This window comes from Elephantulus edwardii, unplaced genomic scaffold (genome assembly GCF_000299155.1).
Source record: "Elephantulus edwardii isolate Elephantulus edwardi_28Jun2011 unplaced genomic scaffold, EleEdw1.0 scaffold00091, whole genome shotgun sequence".
Lineage (NCBI taxonomy): Eukaryota > Metazoa > Chordata > Mammalia > Macroscelidea > Macroscelididae > Elephantulus > Elephantulus edwardii.
In genome coordinates, this window is record NW_006399841.1 from 10,233,935 (window position 1) to 10,257,984 (window position 24,050).

General features: G+C 49.4%; 1 protein-coding gene across 2 annotated transcripts in view; it reads right to left on the reverse strand.

Moving 5' to 3' along the window:
- Nucleotides 1–24,050, reverse strand: part of PDZRN3 (PDZ domain containing ring finger 3) — a 273,094-nt gene that overhangs the window by 47,914 nt on the left and 201,130 nt on the right. Inside the window, exon 1 of one of the 2 annotated variants that reach the window (XM_006890640.1) lies at nt 13,710–13,778. The exons of the other annotated variant lie outside the window; for it this stretch is intronic. Within the exon in view, the coding sequence (XP_006890702.1) occupies nt 13,710–13,778 (69 nt within the window). Of the gene's footprint in view, nt 1–13,709; nt 13,779–24,050 lie in introns of those variants that run through there. 2 annotated transcript variants of the gene reach the window in all.

Below are 24,050 nucleotides of genomic sequence, written 5' to 3' on the forward strand. Positions count from 1 at the left end.
ATATTCATTATATAATTACAGTTTTATACAGTATTTATCCTTACGGAACTGAGTTAGTTCACCCAGCATAATGCTCTCCAGTCCCTCCCAAGTCACGCAATCATTTACAAAGTTACTGCTCCTGCGTGCTGCATAGTATTCCACTGTTTCGGATCATGTGCGTAAACACACTTGTAGCTCTCAGTCTAGCCTTTGCATATAAACTCAGCTCGGTATAAAAGCTACCTTTGTCACAATCATGTTGCTAGGTGGCATCAGGCCGACTCTGACTCACAGCGCCCTGTGAGTCACAGACCTGACCCTTGCCCTGTTCTAGACCAGCCTCATCGTCTCCGACACACTTGAGCCCACTGTTACAATCAGTGCGTCAGTCCAGCTTGTTGAGGGTCTCCTGACCCGCCCCCTTTCCCAGCGCGTCCTTTTTCCAAGGACTGACCCCTCCTGATGACATGTTCATAGTATGTGAGACAGAGTGTCACCATCCTTCTCCTTCTGGACCTCGGATACACTACCTACCTAGTTTGGAGGGAAGGTTTTGGACATTTTACACGTATCATTCAGCGATACCAATTAGATTCATTGTATTGTGCAAATACCCCCACTGTCCGCTGTCCGTTTCCCATCACCACCAACAGTCAGTCCATGTTTCCTGCAATGACTCCCCTCTCCTGACTTTGGAATCACCAATAAACTGGGATCTCTATCCATCTGCCTCATCAGGGTATTTTCTACAGGGTTCAATCATTATTTCTCAGTTTGTAACCATGTAGTTTTAAAGCATGGTTATTGGAAGACATTTCAATCCCTCGTCCCCCACCCCCATTAATTATTTCGGGGAGGCATGGATACTATTTTAATGCGATCCCAAAACACGCCTTCTGAAATACGCTGTTTACAGTCATCACACCATCTTCTCTAAGTGGTACTTTCAGACTCTGAAAAAACATTTTATATATTTTCATTTGAGGAGCAGGTGTCAAATCAGGGCCTCCTGATGGTGGCTTAGTGGGTAAGGAGTTGTGCTGCCAACCCAAACATGGTGAAGGTGGTGGTGGCGGTGGTGGTGGTGGTGGTGCAGAGCTGAAACTGGCTCACAGCTGACCCTCCAGCGGGTTTTCAGAGGCAGTAAATCACATCAGAGGAGACTGCTCATCTTTCTCCCATGGAGCAGCTGGTGGATTTGAACCACGTGCCTTCAGATTGGCAGCACAGCTCCTTACCTCCTTACCAGGCCACCAAAGCTCCCCTCCAAGTAGGTGGTTTGAATCCACCAGCCATTCCCTGAAGGAACAACAGCAGCGGTGTAAGCTTTCATTTTGTTAGCATGTAAACCTGTAATGACAGGATGGCATTTCTTCCTCTCCATCGTATTCCCAGATACTAGCAAGTTCTTCTAGTGTTCCTGGCATCCTCTCCTACGCTGGAAGGATGTGGACGGAACCTTCCCCATGAGGATGGGGCTAGGTGCAGACTTCTCTGTGCCAGAACTTGGGTCAGCCTCCAAACAGCTGCATAAACTAGAAGCAAGTTTGTCAACTTTACATTAAAAGACCAGCGGTTCAAACTCACCAGAGGCTCTGTAGGGGAAAATGAGGCCGTCTCTCTTAAAGCTTACCACCTTGAGAATCCATGGGGAAGCTGTCCTCTGAGGCTCCTTATGGACTGCAATCAACTCGACAGCAGTAGATACAGGAGTATGTGAATGGTGAATAACCCTCAATGGAGGTCATCTATTACATTAATTATTAGGATAACCAACTGAATAGGTGGAATCTATTAAGCTTGGGCCTCCACTCTCTCAGGATACGGACCATTGTGCTCCCTCATCTCTGGGCATCCCTTTGCTGCCCTGGGTCTGAGAGAGTGCAGGCTCTGAAATTCCAATTGAGAAAATGGATGTGTTTCCTCAGATGTTAATTCCTTAACCCTGGGGGTGCAACTCACTTCCTCCGGGGTTTCAACCCGAGCAACTTGAATAGAAACTTAATTGGAGAGGAAGAAATAAGCACACAGGCTAACTAATCAAAGTTTAAATGCTGGAAAGTTTCCAGGCACCCAGCCTCAGCCTACCAGTCTTAGTGTTGGAAGGTTGCAGAAGAGAGAAATAAAAATAAAAAGGAGACCATAGCTGGTCAAGGGGAGTAGATGTATGGCTTGTTACAGAACTGCTCCGGACAAGACCATGCTGGTAAATACTGTGAGATACGTGCATTATCACTGCTATATGAGAAGAGTATCTTCATTCCAGGTTCATTCCAGTCATTCAAAACAGGGTACAAAGGAACATAATCCAGGCATCAGAGGCCAACGCAAATTCTAGGGGAAAGCTCTGCTGATTTCCTCTAACCAGGAACCCTAGTGGACTAGGAGAGTAAGAGCTGGACTGCTAACATAAAGTTCAGCAGTTCCAGCCCACTGACCACCCTGCAGGAGAAAGATGGGCAGTCTGTTCCTGTGAAGAAACAGCCTTGGAAACCCAGTGGGTAGTTCGACTCTGTCCCCTAAGGTGTCTGAGTCAGAGCTGACTTGACAGCGGAGCTGACTTGACAGCAGTGAGATTAGTTTTCCTCTCCTGACTGTGGTGGTGGTGGTGTGCCGTCGAGTCGGAAGGGACCATAGCTGATCCTCCAGTGGGTTCGCAGAGCAATACACTGCATGGGAGGAGACTGCCCTTCCTTCCCTAAGGAACAACTGGTGGGTTCAAACTCTGTGCCTTCTGGATTGCAGTGCAGATTCTTACCACGAGGGCCACCAGAGCTCCTGACAGGACTGAAATCCTGTTTGGAAGGACAGCAACTTCTCCCCAGGATTCTCAAGTATGATAAAAGTGTTTGCTAAAACTGAGTCACTGGTTCAAAACTCATCCTAAAGTGGAAACTCTTAAGTTCTCTTTTACCAAAACCGAGGTGACTTCTATCGTTTCAAGCAACAACCATCAGCACTTTGGGTGGAACAGAGAATAATTAGTCACGATATATAGCAAAGCAGAAATGCTGAACCCCAGCGAACTGCTAACACAGGTCCCACATGCCCAGCAAGCTGCTGTCTCTGTTGGGTTAACACTGTGACAGCTAGTGCCTACTCACCAGAAGAACCAAACCTTAAAACTTTTGCTTAATATTTTGCTTTATAGAAAACATGCAAACTCTTGGGAAATGTGTTTCTAACAACACTATTTCAAAGCACTCTTTTCTCACAGATGTCTTCACTTGTGACAAATGGTTAGAGAAAATTCTCTTAGGGATAAAGAATGCTTTATTTTAGGAAAAAAAAAATCACCTCTTTATTCTTTCCGATCTTTATATAGCCCTTCCCTTCCCTGTCCTCCTCATCACTGAATCTTTATTTCTATTGTGATAAAAATACACAGCTAACCATTTGTGAGTCACAAATTTTCCATCTATAATAGAGGTATTGATGATATCCATCATGTGTGCAACTGTCGCCGTCTTTTCCAGATCATTCCACCATCATTCAGTACAAATTCTGACTGAATTTATTTCAAGATATTTGCAAGGTGCTTTTAACACAGAGTCTTGTGTATTCTCTTAATATTACTGCAAAAATTTAAGCAGTTTTTAACATGTTTCTAAAACATGTAATTTAAAAGCAAGCCATGGTGAATGTTTGTAAACCTATCACCCAGTTGGAGGAAGAGAACACAGCTAACACCTCATCTCGGCAAGTTCAGGATGTAACATGTTGAGGTGGAGGGCACTTGAAACAGCCAAGAACAAGAGGTGGAGCTGAGGAAAGTCCTGCCTACCAGATGACGACATCACCACATGACCACAGTGCAATGTGATGGATGCGCTGTGTGTGGTCCTGGTGCAGGATTAGTCAAACTGACCAATGTGACATAGCACGGAGGCCGGGGCAGTCCCACCGACAGAAAGCGACCTGCACCTTGGGGAAATTCTCTGTGAATAATACTTAGATTTCTCAAAAAGTTGGATATAGAAATACCATCTGACCTAGAAGTTCCACTACTGGGAATTTACCCTAAAGAAACCATAACCATCACCCAAGCAGATATAAGCACACCCATGTTTATTGCTGTTTTGTTCACAATAGAAAAGAGTTGGAAGCAACTCAAGTGCCCATCAACAAATGGCTAGAGAAGCTCTGGTATATTCACACAATGGAATACTATGTAGCCTTGAAAAACAAAGAACTCATGAAATATTATACAAAATGAGTGACCCCGGAGGACATTATGCTGAGTGAAAGATCTCAGATACAAAAGGACAAATACTGCATAATGCCACTGTTGTAAAACAGGACTGACACTGGGGTTGGAAGAACCTAAGGAAAGAGGGGATAAATAATGTACAGTGCATTGAAACAGATGATGGAGAGAGCTGTTTAAAAGGAATATAGAATTAGGTATTTTTTTCATGACAAGATTCCAGTAAAAGAAATGCATAGTAAAGTGGACTGGGGACTTGGGGCGTGTGTGGACTGTATAACAATGAAAGAATTTATTTTTTTTTTCAAAGAGAAAAACGAATGGGGGGGGAGTGGTGGGCAGCGAGAAAAGTTTAACAATGAATGAATGGGGAAAAAGGAAAGAATATGCTGTAAAAAGATATGTATGTTGCATTAAAAATCGTTGTTGTTGTAGTTGTTGTTATGTGCCATTGAGTCACTTGCGACTCATAGCAACCCCATGTACAACAGCCCTAAACTCTGCTCTGTCTTGTACCAATCACACTGTCTCCGATACACCCATCCCGATTATCCCATTCACTGAATCAATCCACCTCATAGAGGGTCTTCCTCTCCCACGCTGTCCCTACACCCTCCCAAGCATGACGTCCCTCTCCAAAAAAAATCTCTAATGTAAACAATGATGCTGGATTCCAAGCTTACACTGTGTCTAAAACATAACTTTGAAAGATGAAACTCAAACGAAACCTTTAGAAGGAAATGCAGGAGAGCGTCCTTTTGACTCTAAGGTAGAGAACACGTTGTTCACCCAAAGACAGAGGTGTCGATGGACCTGACTGAAGCTTGAGAAGCACAAAGGGATAGAGAGGGAAGCCTCTCCCATTTGAGTTATTTCCTTGGAAACTCAGTGGAGGCTCAGCTATGAAGTGGGTTCTGAATAGGCAGCACTGAGAGTGAAAGAAACAGTAACACAGAAAAGCCAAAAACCCTGAGGAAAAAAATTGTTCTCTACACCTCCATCAGATGAAGAGATTCTGCTACGGGCAAACTTAAAGATAGATGACCAGGGAGGAACTGTTCATAACCCATGTAACTTACAGAGAATTGTCATTCAGACCATATCTGTAAAAACACGACAAACCAAGAGAGGAAAGAGAAGGGGGGCAGGGGGAAGGGAAAATCCAGTAGAGAAATGGGCAAAAGCTTGAACAGAAACAAGAATGAAAGTTTAAACTATGCTGAACTATGTCTTCAGGTTAACTGCACTGACATTGTTAGAAGTCTGATGATGTCAAGTGTTGATGTGAGTGTGAAAAGACAAGAACCTCTCTCTCGTGACGAAGAAAAAGAATTAGTGGAAAAAGCACCAGACTCAAAGGCAGTAGTCTTCTCTCTACCTGTCCATCGATCTCTGTACCTCCTAGGTCAGTGGTTCTCAGAACTGTGACACCTGACCTTTACGATGGAACCCAAACCCACAAGAGACGAACAACTTACCAACAGGTAACAAGCCTTCCAGATGATTCTGACTCATCTGTTCAAATAAGAGAACCCTCACCTGAGACATATTTCTCTATTTAGAGACTATATAGATATGTTATCTTGTGGCCTGCCCTGCAGGGACTCTTTATATAGTTTCTCTTCAGAAAGAAAGAACTTGTGGTCCAGGGAAGACCAAAAGAAGATGGAAGGGATACACACAGAGTCATTATGCCAAAAATATATGGGTTGACCCTGAAAAATTTCACGAAGTCCCATGTGAGCAAGAGCCAATGATAATTAATGAAGTTCAAGCTGCACTGAAGGTACTGACGAAAAAGAAGGCTACAGGAATCAATGGGATAACAATCGACAAGTTTCAACTAACAGATGCAGACCCCAGACATGCTCACCAGGCTAGGGAAGGAAATTTGAAACACAGCTCCTTGGCTGGCTGATGGGAAGAGACTCATATTTGTTCTTAATCAAGAAAGAACTTGGAAATTATCAAACAATATTAATATTAGCAAGCAAAATATTTCTGAAGATCATTCAAAAATGGATAGAACAACACATTGACAGAGAAATTCCAGATGTTCAAGCTGGTTTAAGAAGAGACTGTGGCATTAGGGATATCAATACTGACGTCAGATGAATCCTGGCTGAAAGCAGAGAATACCACAAGAATGCCTATTTGTGTTTTTTTGTTTGTTGTTGTTTTTTTTTGTTGTTGCTGTTGTTTTACTATGCAAAGGCATTTGACTGTGTGGATCTTAACAAACTACGGCTAGCCCTGAGAAGAATGGGAATCCCAGAACACTTAATTAGGCTTATATGAAACCTAGACAGAGAAGCTGTTGTCTGAAAAGAGCAAGGGAACACAGGATGGTTTAAAGTTAGGAGAGATGTGCATCAGGGTTGTATTCTCTCTCTGCACCTCTTCCGTCTGTATGCTGAGCAAACCATGCGAGATGCTGAACTCTAAGAAGAAGAATGAGGCATCAGGATTCAAAGAAGGATCAACCACAACCTGCGTTATGCAAATGACACAACCTTGCTTGCTCAAAGAGACTTGCTGCAGAAGATCAGTGACTACAGCCTTCAATATGGATTACTTTCCACCATCAAGAAGCAAAAATCCTCACCACTGTACTGATAACCCACATTACGGTCGATGGAGGGGAGACTGAGATTGTCAATGACTTCATCTTACTTTGATCCACAATCGGCACCCTTAGTACCAGCAGTCGGGAGATCGGGAGATGCAAATCTGTGTCAGGGACATCTCCACATTTCTGAGGAGCACTTACATCAGTTTGAAGATAAAGTGTGTCTGACGCGGGCCATGCTCTTTTCAATCACTCCCTATGCATCTGAGAGCTGGACAATGAACAAGGATGGCAGAAGAACCGATACCTCTGGGTTTGTTTTTGGAGAAGAGCACTGAACATCTCATGGAATGTCAAAAGAGAAACAGACGTTTCTTGGACAAAAGTGTAGCCAGAGGTGCTTCCTGGAGGCAAGGAGGATCAAACTCTGCCTCACGTAGCCTGGGCATGTTTCTAGGTGAGGCTGTTCCCTGAGAGGGACAGTGTGCTTGGAAAGGGGGAGCATCAATGAAAGTGGGAACAACTTTACACAACATAGACTGATACAGCGACGGCTGCGATGGCCTCAAGCAAGTCAGACATGAGGAGGATGGCACGGGACAGGACACGGTTCAGATCTGTTGTTCACAGGGTCAGCTCGGAGTCACACTCGACTCAATGGCACCGAACAACAATAACGTGAGAAAGCGGCCCCTGCTCACCCCCACTGCCCCTGCTCACCCCCACTGACCCCTCCAGTATATCCCAACCCCCACTGAATTCCACAGATGGATCCATTTGGATAACAAGGTCCTTTCTAAGAAGACATCATCAATCATGCTATTGGGAAATACTTTAATTAGATTACTTTCCTATTGACGAGGCACTTTTGGGGAGAGGAAGGAGGAGGGCTTGGTTCACAGAGGATACGGGATTGTTTTGGAGCCAGAAAGATTGATTCTAAGAACAGTGGCCTTCCACATACATGCATGTGTCTGTATACATGTGTGTGAGCATTGTACACACACAGATAGATGCATATTGTACAGAGAAAACACTAGTCACCTTCGTACTCAGAAGTTATAATTACTGAACAATTTACTTGAAAAAGGCTCTGCTTAAAAGCAAACTTAAGCTTTTTTAAAAAAAGTTGCCAACAGATGGTTAAATTTTGATCTGAATGTTCGTGTCCAAATAGGAGCTACTCTTGCCTATCAAGTGAAGACTTAAGAAAATGTATCCGAAAGCTTGAGTTCCCTCTTCTCCAGGAATTTCTGGTTTATCTGAAAAGCAGTATCAATTAGAACGCGAGGCACAGGCTGTTCACCCGGCCATTATTCCTTAAGCAGCATGGAGGTGCTTCGCAACTTACTGTCGTGGAGACAATCTCGATGGCTCAAAAGGCAAAGTCATTGCCATGGGACTGGAATGGACCTACCGCTGACCCTCCAGCAGCTTGTCTGAGGCTGTAAATCGCATGGGAGAAGACTGTTCATCTTCCTCCTGGGAGCAGCTGGTGGATTCGAACCACCACGGAGCATTGACTTTGGTTGGGTTAGCAGAACAACTTCCTACAGACTACGCCACCACCCCAGAGGCTCCTTTCAAGGGAAGACTCCGTTTGAGTGATGCGCACGAGAATCCAGGCCCTTCCCAGCCACAGGCCAGGCCCAACCTCATGGGTAAAGGGCCTGCGGTTGGTCAAGGAGAGTGGCAATGGGCCTTCTCTCTCCATATATGGCTTCGTCTCCTCAAGTTTCCAGCACACAGGTACTCAGCAGCAAAGTGTTCAGAAATGACAGGCTAGTGAAGCAAACGGACTCTTCCTTGCATGAAAGCTGTGCTCATTTCAACACTGCTGTGTAAAGGTCAAGTTTATGCTCATCCAATTAACCATCATTAACTTTGTCCACACTGAACACTATCATAACCCAGCAGACACCCCGCAGACTCAGACATGCTCAGCTCTGAAGCAGTAAACTCATCTCGTTGAGTCTCATGTCTCTAATTAAACACGAAAATAGGACAGTGTGCAGTTGGGTTTCCAGAAGGTTCCATGAGCTTGCTGTTTCTCATAAGCGTTAGTACAGAAATGTGTGTTTTTCTGGTCGGCTGTCTAATGAATTAACATGGGGAGGGCCACAGAGATAAATTCTCTGGAAAGTCACAATTATCGATTGATTTTAGCTTTTCAAAACCCAGTCACAATTTAAAAAAAAATTAAAGAAAAAAGCAGACAGGAGTCTGATAGTGTATCTTCTGCTGTTACTGAGAGGCAAGCGGTGCATTCTGGAAGCTTCCCCTGGAAGGTCATAGGGTCTGGAGTCCATTTCTCAGCAGTCCCTCTCTCAGCAGTCCCTCTCCACCTGTGTGAGGGGCAGAGCCTCTGTTTGTAAGAGAAACAGACCCAAGTGCTCTCAGCTCTGCCAGAGGGACCAGGCAGCACGGGGGTCTTTTTGAGAATGGGGGTGTGTGTGCCCCACCAGCACAGGAGTACTTGTGCAAAACTCCCCAGGTGTCCTATACGGTGCTGGTCATCGGCTCACGGGCACTGGTGAAGACGACTTACACAAGATCTCAGAGACAGGACCCCAGCCCCTCTTACAGGGTCTCAGTGACTTGGAAAGTGGATGGCTTGTCACTGTTGTGAAGACAAAATGAGGAGGACCATGGCAGGCCCAGAGCCCCGAGCTGGCACGATGCAAGTGCTTAGAAGTAATCTTGAGCTTCCTGCTGTGAGGCATGCCGAGACTATATAGAGAGAAGGTGTCCTTCCCCCAGGAAAATGTGCAGGCACTTAGGGGAACATGGAAGTTGTTGTAATCTGCACTTTTGAAACCTCTGTCCCAACAAGAATCACTTCACTACTGTCTACTCAAACTGGCACAAAGGTTCTCTGGTTGGCATCAGAAAGGGTAGAGGACACACAACATTAAAGCATAATGAGTCTGCAAAACACCTCAGTGCAGATGCACACGGAGAACATTACCAGAAAGCTCAAGTTCATTGCCATCAAATCAGAATTGCTCATAGTGACCCCCCTTGGGTCTCCATCAATCCCATGGAAAAAGTTTGCCCATCTCTGTCCCGAGAAGCTTCTGGCGGATGGACTGTCTTTGGGTGAGCAGTGCAATTCCCTTCATGTGACATGGCCAGAGCTCCCTTGGAGGACATCAGGCTGAGTACATCTGGTCACACGTCATATGAAGGACAGATACTGTTACAAACCCACTGGAGAGAAGAGTAACACTGTACAGAGAAGGCATTGTTCTTGAAGGAGCTGGAACGGACACCTAGCTGATCCTCCAGCGGGTTTTAAGAGGCTGTAGACTAACTGAGGGTCTCGGCCCACGGATTTCCCACAGAGCAGCTGCTCGATTGTGCCTTTGGGATTACAGTTCAACTTCTCACCACCAGAGCTGCCTATGGAAAGGGCAGCAGAGAAGAAAGGACTACCTTGATGGTAGATGTATATAACTAGGTAAAGGATGGCGGGGGGACGGGGGTGTCAGCACGGCATGACCAAGGCAGAGGAGATGCTGGGGGTTGCACACGAGCACCCAGAAACGGCCAGTCCTGCAATCCATCATTTTGCAGTTAAGAGCAACAGCAGCAAGAACTTACGAGTGGATATAAAGATAGACGTGTGAGCTAAACAGGTGTGGGGTGGCGTATGGAGTGCATGCAGAATCTTTTATAGATAGGTCTGTCAGAAGATCATACACCCTGTTTGGATGTGCTGCAAATATATTCTGGTATACAGTATACCGAGATACACAGTACAACAGCAGACAAAGCCAGGCAGGTTTCTCAGGCTCAGTCAAACCCTGCTTGGGTCTGAGTCAATGAGCCCGGGGGAGGTGGCTAGAGACCAAAGTCTGATACCACTTCTGGGCTCACTGGCATCGCACAGTTCGTAAAGGCAGCTTACCTGGGGTGAGTAGCGACTGAGGTCTTAAATTTTCATGAGTATTTCTCTAAGATAGAACTCTTCGTCTCTGCCTGAGCAGCGCAAAGAAGAGTAGAGAAAATCAAAGCCTCAAAGGAAGAGTAAGTCCCAATGGGCTGCATGAACCACAGCCCCCACTCCTGAAGATCACTGACTACTGTGCAAACACAGGGGACCAGCTCAGCCCGTGAGGCTTTCTCTCCCACACCCCTGCCCCAGGTATGCCCCATCCCCGGAGGAGACAACAGCCCCGGCCACCCCAGGCTGTGTCACCCTTCCCTTCTTCCCCGTCTTTCCACGTTAGTGGTGCTGAGGAGTGTTCACAAGCATAAAGCAACTGCAAACTTAACTTCCATATCCCTGATGGCTCTCAGGCTGCCGTGATGCTATGTAGACTCCACAGTAGACCCCACAGTTGGAGGAACGCAGATGCTGCTGTAGCCCAACTGTTCTGCTGGCCGCAGGGCGGGTGGGCGCTGATCCCCAACTCTCCTCCTCAGGGCTGACAGTCCCCAAGTGTCTCTGCCACGCTTCAGCCTCGGCCCCCCATGTGTGTACCTTCCTAACGAAGCCCTTGAGTCACTACACTGGCTAATGTGTTGCTGTTTTTCTAATGTGATTAAAGGTCCAATACATTTTAATGACATTGTTCTTGGTTTTAAAGTACAAACCACAACCAATCCATTTGCCATCATGTCAATTCTAACTCAAGACAGTCCTGCAGGAGAGTGGAGCTGCCCACAGGCTCCCCATGTGGTCATTACAGAACCACAGCGCCTCCTTCCTTTCTCCACGGAGCATGGAGTGGCTGGTGGGTTTGAACTGCTGACCTTTGGGTTAGAAATGGAGCAGGTTAACCACTGCACCACCAGGGTCCTTCATTAAGTTCACCATAGCCTCAAAGAGGCTGTGGGCAGCTTGCCAAGGGCTCTAAAGAAGAATTCTCTCTGGGTGAGGGACGGAGAAAGGCTGGCCCTGGACTATTTGATCCTCTCTGTGCTGCTGTCAGGTGGCTGACTGAAGCCAGGCACACCGGCCCTTCTGCAACTGTGATTTATGGAAACCTTAATTCTCTGCTCTAATAAGGCTTTGCATAATAAGAGCAGGAACATAATTGTTCATTTCTGCAAGTGCACTGTGGATTCCTTTACGATATGCTTCAGGACTCTAAAAGAATAGAGCAAAGAGGGGGCTTGGGGGGACTTAGTTGGCTGGTGCAGGGTAATGGGTTCTAAAAGTACTGTGAGATTCCGGGAAATACATCCACACGGCTTCCTACATGCGGACCACGTGTAATCCAGACGACAGTCCGTCAACAGCAATTTCCCAGTGATACTTCGGCTAGAAATAGTTCCGCATAAATCCACCCAGGGAAAACAGAACCCAGGCTCCTGCTCCGAGGTGGGGGTGGAGGTGCACAAGTAACGGTGATGAACGGAAGACCAGCGGTGTGGGTTACCTTCCGAAGGATGTCAGTGTCATCAATACACCTACAACAATGGCTGCGAACAGATACACTACTTTGCACTGATGGTAGAAGAAGCCCAGGATGTTATTAAGGCTGCCCTGGCCTGGCTATTCTCAGCTGCTTCATGCCAGGCAGACACATGCTGGGTGAGGTGATGGTGTGTGTGTGTGCACGTGTGCGTGCATGCGTGTGTGCGTGCGCGCTCTCTCAGTTCTGAATGATCAACTCACTAAGACTCTCCCGAATCATCCCACGTGACAACTGGACAAACTTAAGATTCTACCACTCCCACCACCACCACCACAACACATGATCCCACGGGGGCCAGATCACCAGTGGCATGGTGCTGCACCCAAATCCATGTGCTCCCCACAGCTGATCTGGAAGGAACACGGGTCCAGGGGACTCTTAAGTATGAAGTGGCATGTAGGTCAGAGGAATGTTTCCCAAAACTTATTTAAAATGCTTGGTTTTGGTAAAAGATGTGCTCTCTGCACAGTGGGGCGACCCTTGCCCCATAATGCCTGCTTTAACCGTTTTGATGTCAGCTGGGGACAGACATGGATCTCCTGTCCTCTCCGAGTCACTGGAGCACTGGGTCATGTGGCTACCACCCCAGGGACACCCAGCCTTCCCGCGTCTTTGTTAATGGCACGCGCCATCTGGTGGCCAACGCAAGCAGGCCAGCGGATACACGGCTAATCAAATTCTTTAAGTCAGTCAGGCTCTTTAAAAAATTAAACTAATGAATCGCTTAATGCTATAAACTGAGGCTTGTTTGTCCCATTTGCTACAACAATATTCTCCCAACATTTTCACCTCAAACCTCAAGCAGGAGCATGCTTGTTACCACTAAGGAAAAAACAAACCTCAACTGATGAAAGATGGGAGAACCTTCAGTTGCCAAACAAGTTTCCCATGGCAGTACCCAAACCTCCTAATTCAAGATGGAAATGAAGCGCTTTAAAAGCTAAAAGGCACCCTCAGCTGAAATGTCACATCGTTAATGACAACGCCAGCAGCTCCGGGAAGCAGCAGCGGCACCCACGCTCTGCCCCTGAAGTTGTGCATTTGGGAGCGCGGCCCGGCAGTGACAGCGTGGAGCGCGCATCCGGAGCGAATCCAGAGCTCCAGTCATTACCAGAGTTGCTCACAGACCCAAGCCAATGCCCCGCTCTGCCCAGGAGGGGACAGCCCTGTGGCGATTTGTAAACAGAGACAAAACCTCCCCAGCATTAATCATCATCCCTGTCCTCTCCAACTTGTTCAAAGGCTGCGTGACCACACCATGACCCTCCTGAAGGCATTCACCGGACACCCGGGGAATGGAGCCTGTTGTTAAGGAGCTTTGTGACAGGTCCTCCGGCCTCGGCCGCGCTCTCTAGCCATCAACATCGGTGACTGTTCTCAAACTTAAGCCCCGAGGGGCCTCTGAGGGCAAAGGCATGAACAAGTGACTAGAAATACACAAGGGGGCAGAGGCACCATGCGCAGCCCCAGCAGCCCCCCCATGCTTCCTCCCGTGGGCTCCGGCCCGGCCCCCGGAGGGGCTTACCTGGCAAACTTCATAGAGTAACCGGTACTGCTCCTCGGGCTTCTGCAGGCCACACAGGCTGCAGCCCATCTTCAGCCCCCTCGCTCAGAGTGCACTCAGCGTGCAGACATGACTGGGGCCCAGCCCGGCAGGTGGCAGCCGCCCGGTCCCCAATGCTCCGCTCTGGAGCTGAAGGCAGCTCTGTCCCCTCACGCCTGCTCCCGCCCTGACAGCACGCACACATGCGCTCATGCACACACACACACACACACACGCTCATCCACACACACAGACACACACCCCTCTCCCTCCTCTGAGCGACTCTGGCAGCTGGATCGTGGTCCAATGCACATGCTCTATATACTGCTACTCATGCATATTAATCAGCTCTCATTGACTATTCATAACAGACAATGATACAGAAGCTATAATTGCCAACTATGACAGTTGAAATTTCTCTAATTAACAAGCAAGCGCCCTGGTGGCGGGGAGTAAGAGGAGGCGCGCACAGACCTGCCAGCCGTTTCCTGGCGGTTGCAAATAAACACGACTGCGTTTTTAGCGAGGTCTCGGAGGATAATCCCCTAATGTGTTTAAGCTAAGTAGAAATTCATTTTTCTAAATATCTCATAAAATTTCTGATGACCTAAAATGTATTTAATGCTGCAGATAATGATGGCACGTAAACGGAGTTTTATGGAAAGGACACGATTTGAATAACGCTCATCCAATGTTTGGCGCATGGCAAAGTTGCCGGGGTGATGCTGGGTAGATAAATAAAATATGAAAATCACAAATTGTGAGGTAGGTCTGTGTGTCTGCAAAAGCAAGCAGGCCTGTAGAGAGACGGCTCCCCAAGGGGGTGTTGGCAGATGACCACCCCTGAGGGGCAGGTTCCCCTGGAAGGCTGACATTGTTTAGCCAAAGGCAGCCCCCCAGGGAGAAGGAGGAATGAGGCGGCTGGTGAGCGCCTGGCTCTGTGGATGCTGAGACTGTGTCAGGCCTCGATCTCAGAGCTAACTGCCCAGAACCTCAGGTCTACTCAGATAGACACTACCAGGGGGCCAGCAACTTGTCCAAGGGCACGTGGTGGTGATCAAAATGGCTCTGAAGGAAGAATGATCTGGACTTACTCCTCACCTCCCCTTTGGCCTTCGTCCCACCAACTCAACATTCCAGAAAAGTTTGCCTTTTACAGACCATTATCCCACAGCACAAATGAAATTCCTAGGTGCCTCTGATCAGGAGATATAGCTCACGTTTCAAATGCCTGCCCTGCTGCCTGCAGCCGTCACCTGTCTCATTTTACGAAAGTTCCCCTGTCTCCAAGGAGGACGCCCACGGGCCCCACAGTGGAGGCGTCAGGAGCTGGAGAAGAATGTGTGCTTTCTCTGGGGAAGAGGCACACCTGGGAGGTGAGTAACCGGCTTTCCAATCAAAGCCTGTCTGGGCGGCCACCAGCAGAGCCGCTGGTCCCATTTCTCAGACGCAGGTGAGACTGGTGGCTGGTCTGGGGCCAGAGGATGGCCGTGACTTGCTGAAGGCCCTCACCTTGGTCACCACCTGCGCAAGAGCAACACGCTGACACCACAAAGGGAAGCGGACCCCGAGGGAGCGGGGACAGCTGACTCGATGTGATGCTGGGAAAAGTTCACATGATCCACGGGAAAATTGCCAGGACCTTTGTTTCCCCATCTCCAATCAATCCTGTAAGCAAAGGTTACAGTTCAAATCTACCCACTGCTCTGTGGGGAAAAGATGGGCAGTACCCTGCTGTGTGAGAGGGTCAGCTAGGGGTCAGCGTGGGCTCCACAGTACACAACCACAATCAGACCTTTAAACACGACTTTGCCATGTCGCAGTGATGAGAAAAACCGAGGTGTGACACGAAAGCCAGAGGCCATGCTTGTCTTCACTCCTTGCCTGACACCACGCCCAGCGTCCTGGTCAGTCTGACTTGTTTACGTCAAATTACATGTCTGTCCACTTTGCCACATCTGTCAGTGTCCCCTCTGTCACCTGGATGGCCTCTCTGTGTTCCCTGCTTCCTCTCCTACCTATCCCCTGGTTATCGGGAACCCCCAGCTGGTTCTCCAGTGGCCTCCAGGCTGGTTTTACAAAGCAGAACCACAACCCATGTGAAACCTTCCCTCCAGTGCACCAAGCGCTCCCCAGCCTTCGGTCACACCTGCCTTAGAGTCACGGTGTCACCGGGGCCTGCAGTGTCCTGTGCAGTCCGGCCCTGCCATCATTTCTCCCATGTGATGTGGTCTCACTGTCCCCCGCCAGGCCATGCCTTTCAGGAGTCCTGCACCTGCTCTGCTTCTGCCAGGGTCTTTTCCATGACTGGAGCGGACTCCACACCACCTGTTCCTTTCAACTCAAATGCCAACTCCTCAGGGCGGCTCTACATGAGTGTACCTGTGTATCTTCCAAATGACTGTGTCACCGCATCCTTTTAGAGGAGCCCTGGTGGCGCTGTAGGCTGAGCAAGAAGCTGTTACCTGAGAGGGTGGGAGTTCAAGTCCACTAGATATGCAGAGAGAACACTGTTACAGTTGGGTCCTGTGACAGTTACAGTCTTGGGACGCCTGCAGGGCAGATCTATTTCCTACACATCTGAGAGGTAGACAATGAGTAAGGATGACAGAAGAGTCAATGCCTTCAGACTGTGGTGTTGGATAAGAGCACAGAGTAGCCAGTGGACGGCCAAAAGAACAAACACATCGACCTTGGAAGAAGTGTGACCAGGTGCTCCTGAGAGGCAAGGCTGATCAAACTCTGTCTCACATCCTTTGGGCATATTGACAGGAGGGGCCAGTCCTTGGAGAAAGGCTTCATGGTAGGAAAGGTGGAGGGTCAGAGAGAGAGGGGGGCAGACTCAGCAAGACGGACTGAAGCATGTTACAAAGAACATGAGGATGGCACAGGATAGAGCGAGGTTCAGATCTGTTGTTCACAGCGTCACTACGATTGGCAGTGGACTTGATGGCATCTAACAACCACAACACAGGGTCGCTGACGAGTTGTTACCCTCTTCCCACTGCCCTGCAGCTAATCTGTCACCCTGAGTGGCTTGTGTGTCACTACGATAGTAGAGGCTAGCCAGCTGGTATCTTAGATTCTCACAGAGTCACTCAAGGAGGACAGATTTCTGCAGAGCTCCTAGACGAAGACTGTGACAAAGGCATGGCCTGGCCATCCGATATCTGTGTAATTATAGGTATCTAGATAATTACTTGGAAGCAGGAGTGGCATCCACTTCCACAATAGCTTGCCTCTGGAAACCCTATGAACCTGGAGAGAGGATGAAAGTTATACAGGAGGTGTCCAGGTCTCTCGTTCATTGGGTTACTTTGAGTCACCTGCGACTCTACCACACTTAACATCAATAACAGCAGATAATTAGTCAACGATGGCTGGTTTTATAAAATACAATGTGTGGGAAGGAGCATAAGAAACACAATGAGAATGAAGGAATGTGTGAAGCACGATGTATAATAATGAAAGACAATGTCTATGAATTTTTCATGCAAACCAACATAAAATTTAAAAATGTGTATTAAAAATAACCACAACAAACCCACCATGAAACCCTGTGGATTACGAGGGAATCCTTTCCGATAAAATGACAGCAGACGAGCGTGGTTGTGTGTAAGCAGACAAGCTTGGACATACACCTGGTCACAAAGATGGCACGGGCTGGACAACGTGTTGTTCTGATGTGTGTGGGGTCAGTCCTAGTCAGAGGCCGCTCGGTGGTGGCTATAACACCACCACCACCACCATCATCGTCATCATCACCACTTCATTTCCTCACGTCACTTTCAAAAATTGGCAATTACCTTGGTTCTTTGTGTGTATTTGTTTACTAGCTGCTCCTTTTCTAAAAAGTCCAGCCTCTTGAGGGCAGGAGCTGTGTCTGAATGCCCACCAAGGTCCAGACGCCATGAAAGAGAGCAGGCACCCCTGAACTGGCTGACCTCCTGGCCTCACATACCCAGCAATGAGTCCCCAGGAGGCTGTCCATCAGAGAGGAAATAAGGCACGTCTGGGACCTGCCAAGAGGGACTTCAGGTCTGAGTCAGAGCCCAGTCTGCAGCAGCCAACAATAACAGCCACTTCCAGAAAACGTCAATGCACAGTCACCCGGGTCGAGAAAGGAAAACAACTGGTACACATTTTTATAAAAGGAGCTTCGGCCATGTATAACCCTCGAGGCTATGTCCCCAAGGACCTGATGAGTCCCGGAGCCCCTGATGAGTCCCTGAGCCCCTGATGAGTCCCCGAGCCCCTGATGAGTCCCCGAGCCCCCCTTGGAAACTATGCCTCAGATCAGCTCTTCTCTGAGATTCATGCTTCTGGAGGAGCATAGACTAATGACTGAACTCACGACTGCTTTATCACCCCTGTGAATATGTATTCTCTGGAATTAATAACGCAAAACCCCAAGCATGTACGTAATATACCTAAAACAAAAACTCTAAAGCCAGACCACTACAGAGTGGATTTGGACTCTTCGGTCGGGTTTCCCAGACCGTAAATGTTTCTGGGAGGAAACTGCTTACCTTTCTCCCTCGGAGCAGCAGGCAGAATTGAACCACTGACCTTACAGTTAACAGCATGCTATGTTATGCTCTATGTCCCCATGGCTCCTCTAATAAGAACCACTGAAGTGATTATTTGGGGAGCAGTCATGGCACAGCCCAGAGGCAGTGACCTTGCTCACCCAAAGTCAGCACCTCTCTGCTGGTTCAAATCCACCAGGGGCTCCTCAGGAGAAGGATGGACAAGGTCCTCCTGTGGGATTTAAAGCCTTGGAAACCAGCAGGCAGGCAGCTGGGAGTTGGTTCCAATTTGGCAACAGCAAGTTCTGAGAAAGTGATTCTTTACCCTAAACACAGTCTTTACTTTGCAAAATAACCTAGCACAGTTAGAAATACGATTTCCTTTTACAATGCTGCTTCCACCCTGTGCTGGGTAAGGAGGTCCACCGGTCCCGCGTGGGTACTGAGCAGGTCCGAGACTGACCAGAGTGGCTGTGTGTCGCAGACAGAGGGCAAGGCAGGAAGGGATTTATAAGAGAAGAGCTGCCCCAGGATAAAGGCAGAACTCCCAGCCTCACAAAGGCACATGCTGTTTGACACAGAGGCTTTACATCTTTCTGGAGTGAGTAATCCAATCATCAGAGCAGGTCTGCTAAGCTCTCGGAGCGGGGACATGGCCCGCTTCTCGGGGTGCTGTGCCTTCAGCCACCAACCCCTCACAGAAGTGAAAGATACACTTGAAGGAACGGTCACCACAGGACGCGCAATGAGACAAGATGCCAGGAAGCCACCTGCAGAAAGGACTGCGGTACCAAGAGGGTGTCCCTTACAGTCGGCTTGAAACCTCCTGAGTCATCAGGATGCCGCATGGAGTCAGCACATGGAGATAGGGACTTAATTGCTGATGGATCCACCTAATGCAAGCGTCTCACTTTCCACACACAGACGAGGCCAAGGCTCTTTGGCCAAGATCAGAAATGTGACCTTGTTTTCCCCCAGGTTTGATCATCTCATTAAACTACTTTCAGACTGTGTGCACTGGCGAATGCACTGGGGGGTGGGGGGAGGGGAAGGCAGGGCATTTTGGAGCTGCGAGGTCCCTTCACTGGCACCAGTGGGGCACAGGACAGATTTCCCTCCCCCGAACCTCTCAGGCTGCCCACTGGCGTGTTTCCCCTGGGGGCCACCTCAGCTCTCACCTGCGTCACCCTGCCTCACACGTCCATCTTCTTCTTGGTTATTAAAGTCTCAACACTCCCCCACCCCCACCCCCACCATGCAGTGCAGCTAAACAGACACACAGTCACACGAAGACAGACAGACAGACAACGCGGCCATCACCTGCAGGATCCAGCGCCAGCCCTCCTACACGTGACACGACCCTGTGCTGCCCGGCTGCTGTGTCCTCTCCCTACATGGAGGCCGCTGTCACCGCACAGAGCCGCAGGAGGTACCCCCATGAGCCCACATCTGTGCCCGCAGGGTGCCTGCTGCTCGCGATGCCCACCTCGACTGCCTGCAAAGTGCCCTACAATCTGCTCCTCTGGTGACAGCGGTCCCCTCTGTGTGTCCGTGCTGTCCAGTGGGCCTCCTGATGGCGGTCTGTCCTCCCAGTGCAGGGCGCTTCCCACTCCAGGCCCCAGCCCGCCTCAGCCCACGCTCGGCCCGCCCTCCCAACTGCTGTGCTCAAGAATATCCACGAACACATCACCCTCAGATATTCAGGGAAGCTCTCCCGGTACCAGGCACTTTTTCTAGGCTAGCCGCGTTTTTATCCCCTCTCGCATCTTCTCATTCTCTCTCTCGCCCCCCCCCCTTCCTCTCTCCCTCCCTCCCTCCCTCCATCCCAGGACAGAAGCCTCAGGTTAGGATGGCCATCACTTGGGGGAAAAAAAAACACTCTGTAGCTTTTTTTTGGATCAGGGAGCCCTGGTGGTTCGGTCTATTGCAAGTGGGTTGCTGACCCCAGGGCCACCTGCCTCCCAAGGTCTGAATCCCACCACAGCTCAGAAGGAGAAAGAGGAGACCATTTCCCCTTGTAAAGGTGTACAATCTGGGCATCCTGAGGGAAGGTCACTAGGAGTTGCAATTGGCTTAACAATGGTGAGTCTGAGATGTTTAATGTACCTGGGTCAGGACCACTGAGGGATCTATGGGTCAAAGTATCTGGGCCTAAACAGAAGGTCAGTTGTTCAAACCCACCACCCACTCTATGGGAGAAAGCTGGACAATCTGCTCCGGTAAAGGCAGCCTTGGAGAGCCCACGGGCAGTCCCTTCCACTCTGTCCTCTGGGGTCACTGGGAGTCGGGGCTGGCTCCCTGGCCGTGTTATTCAGACAACGACAGCTACAGACTTCACACACCAGTGGCCGTTGGACACTGGGCACCGTGTCTGTTGAGGGAAACCATTTGGGGACTTCCTGTTCGCCCTCCCCTTCGGCCCGACGACTTCAGGAGCCTCACCGGTCCCTGACCAGACGGAGAGGTTGTGGGGAAGCCGCATCAGGAAAGAGAGGCCATCAGACAGCAGGAGAGTGAGTGGCCTCAGAGACGTGTCTCCCCCGACGAGCAGAGAAGCCAGGTAAGAGCAGCTATGAGGGCATTTGTGTTTCTCAAACCACATAAGCTCGGACTGTGAACTGTCATCTTTAAAATGACAGAGTATTTCCTCCCTGCCCAGCTGACTGAGGTGTCATCCTGAGGCCCTTTCTTGGGGCTGCAGGGACCTGAAGGACACTGTGTGGCTGATGGTCATCCACCCTCATGAGACACAGAGCAGAGAGGGGGCACCCTGAACCCCACAAGGAAGCGAAGCCTGGGCAAGAAGAGGGCCACCGGCTCCACCAGCCCTGCTGCAGACCAGCTCGTGGGCTGGGGCTATGGGACAGACAGACCTCAGAGCAGGAGGCCACCGCCAGCCACCAGATTCTGCCTGCAGTGACAGGGTTGTCCCTGGCTGGTTTTCCAGAGTGAGTTGCCATTGAGCAGCCGTTAATCCCTGACCATTCAGTCCTGCTGAAACCATGCAGGACCCCCCAAGAGGCACCCCAAGAAGCATCCACGAGGTAGGACCAGAATTCAGTGAGAGTAACAACGTCCAATGTCTGTGAGGCTGGACCCTGGGCATCCGTGTTGAGGGAGAACACGCTGGTGCCCACGGTTTAGCAAAAGATGTGCATTTCCTCCTAGGTTTGCTGCCCAGGGCCTCCTCCAGGAGACCTTCTGGCTGTGACGTCCCCAATACTCTGTGTGTGTGCTCCTTGGTGGTAAGTGGGTGGCTCCCCCCACCCCAAGCATGCAAGGAATTCCCTGAGAGTGGACCCCCGGACAGCCACCTGGAGATGCCCTTAGAAGGTGTGTCCTCACCAGGACCAGACGCTGGGGGAGGGGGGCATATGAAGGGGAAGGGGCACGGGTCCACTCAGTCCTCGTCAGCAGAAGAGCCTGCAGAAAGCCTGGGGGAGTCACCCCTTCTCAGAATGTGGTTCCCCATTCTCACGGTGGGTCACTGCCCAGCGCGGGGAGAGGGCTCACTCAGAGAGTTCCAGGGATGTTCTCGGAACACACTCAGGAGCTTTGTAACAAACCAGAAGAAAAACAACACACTTGGGAGAACACCAAGGTCTTTGAGGTCAGCAATGACCAGGTGGTAAATATTCACAGCTTGTGGGCCAAGAGGAAACGTGAAAACATTATGTGGGTGCTTACATAACGTGCATTTACAAATGCAGAACCCACCCTTAACTCAGTGCATAGAAGCGGGGTACCTGGGCTGGGCGACACAGTCAGCTGAGCAGACGCCCATGGGCTGAGCACACAACGATGAGTCTCACCAACAGTCCAGTGAGGTGGTGAATCCTCTTCCGCCCATCTTCCCCGGGAGGGACCAGAGTGTTAGGGGGTCAAGTCATTCAGTCCTGGGCGTACAGGCCACAAACAGCACACGGGACACAGACGCTGTCCCCCACAGTAAGCCAGCTGCCAGGTCTCTGTTTCCAAAGCTCTGACCCTTCTTCAGGAACACTGATGCCACAAGCCAGCTTTTACAAACTGGCTCCTTGTTGGGAGGGAACTGGCAGGAGCCATAAAGAAAACAATCTGAGAAGCACGATGTTCTCATGATGAGTCTCTCTGCCGAGGGCTGTGGGCCACTGTGCTCCAGGCTCATGGTGGACACTCCCCTTCATCCTGACTGCTTCACCACCAGGTAGCAGACCTGCCCTGCCGAGTGTGAAGATGAAGCCTTCCCATCCCCCGGAGTCCTCTCTGCCCACATAATGTAGCTGACACATGAGAGGGGTCCCCCTAAACAGCAGGGGGTATGAAAACCCACAGATCAGGCAGCCAGCGGGGACCACACTCCCAGCAGCCAGTAACATCCACTGTCCACTGCCAGTGAGATCCCACAATTCACAGTGACTCCAGGCGATGGAGAACTCACTGCCCAATGTCGTTGTCTAAATCGCAGACTCTCTGGAAATGGGTACCAAGATTTCCTCCACGGTGATGACTGCTGGGTGAGTCTGAACCTCCAACCTGAGGAAGACTGTCTGTGTCATCCAGGGATGCCCGATGCCCCCTGAGTCTCGGGGTTCTCTCTGACTTGCATGGACACACAGACTGACTCCTACCTTCCAGTGGGGTGAGAAAGAGAGACAAGAGCAAGAGAGGATGGGTGCGGGGCGGGGGGCAATGTACTGCTGGGCAAAGAGAGAGGAAGGTGAAGGGAGAGGGGGTTGAGTGGGGCAAACATAAGGGAAGACTCATCTGAAAGGATCCTGACTGGTTTAACCAGTCTGATCTCGGAGGAATGAGAATGATCCAGGGAACGTGAGCAAGAAATAGGTACAAGATCCATAATGAAGAAAACCTGAGAAACGCTGAGAAGGCAAGCCCAGCAATCACAGACGGCACCCCAGTGGGGTCACGGTGACAACGGGCCTCACAAAACCTCAGGAGGAGAGAGAACGCCCACAGCCCATGACGTTGAGACATGCTGAACCGTGGAGCGTCTTCCATTTAAAAACACAGATGGATTTAAAAATTAGGAGAGCTTTCCCCTAAAAATAGGTTTTGACCTTTCGAGGGAGGCTAAGCCAGGGAAATGACTCTCCGTGATCTGGCCTCTTCCTTCAAAGGGGAAAAACTCTACAGTCCCAAAGACAGGAACCTGCCAGTGTTTAATGGCCAATAACTAGCATCATTACTGTGATTAATCAATAAGTAAGTACTTACGGGGCATCTGTGCTACACTGGATGCAGCTGAGAGGACAGGGAAGAATTGTAAAACACTGTCTCTATACTCAAGGGAGGCCCAGCCTGTTCAGAAGGACTGGACCAAATCAACTACAGAGGGACGAGGGGGCCATAACCCCGGGGTATAGCTGACCAGGCTTCACTTAGGACATTCATGTAAAATAATAGTAAGAAATGAAAACAAGAAGGCAGACAAATTGATGTACTGATGTGCAGGAACTGTGGCCTTGGCAAAGACTACTGACTAAACATCGACTTTCAGAAGAACAACAACAGACATTAGTTACAGAAGCAATACAACCAGAAGACTCCTTAGGAGCATAGACGGCAACACTTGCTAACCTCACGTGGGTCATCAGAAAAGGCCAGTTGCTAGGAAAGGATTTCACTTTTGGTAATTTTGTGGATGGAACTGTGCCTTCAACAAATGTGTGTGGTAAATCCTATCCGTTAGGGTAAGCTGTGTTTTGAGTTAACTTCTGAGAAAAGAGTAATTAATAATAAAATTAAAAGATGTATTGCAATGGGAAAGTCTGCTGTTAGGGACCTCTCCAAAGTA